General features: G+C 48.0%; 1 protein-coding gene across 1 annotated transcript in view; it reads right to left on the minus strand.

The window, feature by feature from the left end:
• Positions 1-1,403: 1,403 nt before the first annotated feature.
• The window catches only part of LOC103797602 (trichoplein keratin filament-binding protein-like), a gene marked incomplete at its 5' end in the record, with an annotated part of 4,681 nt that continues 1,556 nt past the window's right edge, over positions 1,404-4,528 (minus strand). The window contains 2 exons of the mRNA XM_009069823.1: positions 1,404-1,626; positions 4,122-4,224. Of these exons, the coding sequence (XP_009068071.1) occupies positions 1,404-1,626; positions 4,122-4,224 (326 nt within the window). The remainder of the gene's footprint in view (positions 1,627-4,121; positions 4,225-4,528) is intronic.

Here is a 4,528-nt window from a genome sequence, read left to right on the forward strand (position 1 = left end):
TTTGCCTTCAGGAGCAGGATCTCAGACACTGTATAAATGTTTGATGGCTCTGACCACCTCTTCTGAGTTATTATTTTATTAAAAAATGAGATTTATTATGGTTCTGAATGTCTCAAACTCACCAACCTCACCAGTGCGGTGGGTTTTTGATCTCTCCTATTGGGTGCACCCAACAAATGTCACAGCCTTTAATAACACACTTCAATTAATCCTGGAATTCTGAATGTGCTATTATCTTCATTTTTCAGAGAGAGGTCACAGTGGTAAAGAAAGATCTGCACTTCTTGCACAGGGCTACTCCAGGAGTCTGTGGCAGACCAGGAAATTAATCTCTTAATCACTTTGCCAGTTTGACCCAGTGCTGGGGGCACAGACCTATGACTATCTCAGTTCTCTGGACTGAGGAAACTATTTCTGTTATCTGGGATGGCCTTCCCCACCTGCAGAACAGTTCTGAAGCCCTCTGTGTGGGTTTGGAGATGGCTGCTGAAAAGCACCATGTAGGGGCTGGACATCCCAACCAACAGCACACCTCTCCCAGTCTGCAGTGCACCACTTCCGTGGCAGTTTCCTTGCTCAGTGTCTGTAGGACAGAAATCCTGTTTGGATTCAAGGAATAAGGCATTCTGTTCTGTCTGGTCACCTGTCTGGATGGTAACAGCCAGTGGATTTGTCCTTCTTCCATCTACTGACTCAGGAAGTTCCTCTCCAACAACTTTTGGCTGTAAGCAAGGATAAAATCCCACCACACTTCCTCTCAGTAGGACCAGGTTCCTCCACCATTTACACTCAGAATGAGCTCAAAGATCACTGATACTCTTTCAGATCAATACATCTCTACCTGCCCTTTTTCTCCACAGGAGAAAAAAAGGTGTTTGAAAACTTGATGCCTACTTTAAACCACAATGAGATGACTTTGCAGGCTGTTTGTTCCTGGTTTGTTCCAAGAGCTGGGAGCTGGTGCTCCTGGGCTCTGATTCCAGCTGTTTATCAGCTTCTCTGTGCATCCATTCATGATCTCACACAACCAAATGTGCTGGTTTGAGCTGAAGTAGAGTTCACTTTCTTCACAGAGGCTAGTATGGGGCGATATTTGGGTTTTGTGCAGAACACAGAGTTGATAATGCAGAGATGTTTTTGTTCTTGCTGAGCAGAGCTTACACAGAGTCAAGGCCTTTGCTGCTTTCCATGCTGCCACACTGGCAAGGAAGTTGGGGGTGCATGGGAAATTGGGAGGAGACACAGCTGGGACAGGTGACCCAAACTGACCAAAGGGATATTCCATACCATAGGACATCATGCTCAGTATATAAGGTGGGAGGAAGAAGGAGGAAGGGGGGATATCTGGAGTGATGTTTTTAAAGGCAACTGAGTGTGAGAAAATATCAAAGTAAGTGATGCCCTTAGAAGTCAGGCACAAGTGCTGCTCTTAGAGGATGAGGGTTTGCTACGGACTCACAGGGTGATGACAGGATGGCCTGTACCCTTTCTTGGTAATCCTTCTCTGCTGACAGACTTGATTTGTACTCTTGCTGGTTCTCCTCTTCCTCAGCACCTCGGGCCCACTCTTGATAGGCAATTTGGGTCCTGAGCTGCTCTCCGTACTCCCTGGCTTCCTCTGCTTTTCTGGAAATGAAAAGCATGAACAAACACGAATAGGTTATTTATGAAGTGTGGGTGAAAAAACAAGCTTCATGATAATTGTTTAATCTGTCAGCATTCAAGCTTAGTCTGAAGAACCATTCAAAACTCCTTGCAGGTGTTAAGAATAACTACCGCTACTAACCAAATGCTGTGTGCTAACCTGATGTGCTTCAGAGAACTAACTGCAGTCTGTTGTATCTCTGTTATCTCACCACGAGCTGCAGTACTCACTCATAGCCCAGAAACCAACCACATCCTGGGCTGCATCCAAAGGAGTGTGGGCAGCAGGTGGAAGGAGGTGATTGTTGGGAAAGTTCTGCGCGGGGAAGCAAGTGGCCGACTCCGTGTGGGTGATACAGCAAGCTCCAACTTTACTGTCCGACAGGCTCTTTTTTATACAGTGCATGGCAAGCATATAGCTATCAATCATTTATAATTGGCTAAGCTCTAAAGATAGCATTCAGGTACTCTCCCTACTTGTGGTTACAGCTGTGAGGATTATCTCTTACTTTCTCAGGCTTGGCTGCATTCTTAGCTGTTTGTCTCAAACTTGTTTGTCTCACACTCAAGGACAACTTGCCCCTGTCATCTGCCAAGTTAAGTTGCCTTCTGCCCAGCTGAGTTACTCCCTATCTATATATAAGTTACAGTCTCCAGTGCCTTGCTTGTACACTGCATTCCCAGGTGCGTTCCCAGGGGACTGTGTCCTTGCTCTTTTTAGCCTTCCCCAGGTGCATTCCCAGGATTATGTCCCCGCTCTCTTAGCCATTCTCCAACAGGTGATTCTCCCTCTCTGCTCTGCTAAGGTCCCACTGGCAGTGCTGCACACAATTCTGGTGTCCCCAGCATCAGAAGGACATGGAACTGCTGGAGCAAGTCCAGAGGAGGCCACAAAGCTGATCAGAGACTGGAGCACCTTCTCTACAAGCACAGGCTGAGAGAGTTCAGGCTTTTCAGCCTGGAGAAGAGAAGGTTGTGTGGAGACCTCAGAGCAACCTGCCAGGAGCTGAAGGGGCTCCAGGGAAGCTGCAGAGGGGGGCAGGACAAGAGGCAATGGGTACAAACTGAAAGAGGGAAATTTAGACTAGCTGTTAGGCAGAAGTTTTCCCTGTTCTGGTGGTGAGACCCTGTCCCAGGTTGCCCGGGGAGGCTGTGGCTGCCCCAGCCCTGGCAGTGTTCATAGCCAGGTTGGATAAAACCTTAAGCAACCTGCTTTGGTAGGAGATGTCCCTAACCCCAGGGCAGGGGTTAGGGACTGAGTGATCTCTAAGACCCATTTCAACCCCTGAACATACTATGATACCACAGTTTTATAAAGCAGACTGCAAAAATGGTACTTAACAATCAAGAGGGCAAGAACAACTTCTTGTAATCAGAGTGCCTTCCTTGCCCTTCAGAGAGCTGGATGAGGGTCTCAGTCCTCTCCTGTCTCAGGCTCACTGCTGCAGCAGCCTGACTCCCATCCCCACTTTCCTGAGAAGAACTCCCTGCCTGGGGGGATGGCAACACTGCACTGAGATTCCTGGAAATGGCTGTCAGAAGAAATCAGTCTTCCATTCCACCTCAGGACACATGTATTGCTTTCACTTCCCTCTGGAGAAGCAGCAGAAGTCTGAGGTGTTCAGGCTCTATGGAGCAGGAGTAACACAGACACCTAAATGCCAACAACCTAGTCAAGACTTGTGTTCTAATTCTACAGGGCTGAGCCACAAACCCTTCCTGACACTGCTGAATGCCATCTTTGCTAAGTGGAGCGTATCCCACCTGGAGCCCACCCCCACCCCTTCAGAGGGGTGACACTTCTGCCACGGCCAGGAGATCGTTTCCAGTATCAGAGAACTCAACAGACACCAGCTCGGGAAGGCGCTGGTCCCGTGGACAGGAGTGGGATGGGGCAGGAATACAGAAAGGGAATTCAGCGCGATAAGGACTCGTGCCCAGGGGTTCCCATGACACCCAGAGGCACATTCCAGCTACTGCGGGTAAGGATATCCTCACCCTGGGGCTCTGTGCGGCAGGAGAGCCCCGTGCAGCTCGCTGACGTGCTGCAGTCTGGTATTTTGGTGTCCGGATGTTGAAGGGATGTGTGTGGGTGGAGTTTAGCAATGAGCCTCAACACACTTGTTCTCCTGGGCAAGGTACGAAACAACCTTTCATTAACCCTCCTCCCCAAGCCAGGATGAGGGGATGTATTTAATAAACAAGATATTCCAGGATGGTCCAAAGAGGCCAAAACAAGGATGTGCACCATTATTTGTATGCTGAGATTAGAACCACTGATTTAATACCAGCTGCAGTACTACAGAGCTTCTACTGAGCAGTTTGAACTGAGGAGCTGTGTGGTGGGACTGCCTCTCTGAACAAAATAAGGCCCACCCAGTGCTCCTGGAGTTAGCAGAAAATGGAAATTAGCCTCCTCACAAGTTTAAATGGTTGGTCTGCAATGAAATAAACCAGTGGTACGAAAGGAAAAATACCTTGCACGCTTTTCTTCTTCCCAAAGTTTTAACTCTGCAATTGCTTCAGCTAGTAACTTCCTCTCTTCAGCAATTTCTATTTGCTCCTCTGTGTGTTCCTGCACTGAAAAACAAAAACCAAAAGCACCCTTAGGAGACAACAGCAGTGCTAAGCTTTAAGGGACAGTGAGGCTGCATTCAAGCCCAGTAGCCTACTCAGCAAGCCTCAGCTTTGCTGCTTCTGAAGGGGCACACAAAGAACAGCAAGTATAACTCTCAGCTTGTTTGTTTCTCATCCACTCAGAACTGGGAAGATTTCACACTCAGAACTTCACAATAATGTAATTAACAGTAATGACTGCTTGCTCATGTAATCCTCACTTTGCCAGGCTTTGCCCTGGTGACAGCAATGGGAAATTAGTGTCAGG

Source organism: Acanthisitta chloris, unplaced genomic scaffold (genome assembly GCF_000695815.1).
Source record: "Acanthisitta chloris isolate BGI_N310 unplaced genomic scaffold, ASM69581v1 scaffold33442, whole genome shotgun sequence".
Taxonomy (NCBI): Eukaryota; Metazoa; Chordata; class Aves; order Passeriformes; family Acanthisittidae; genus Acanthisitta; species Acanthisitta chloris.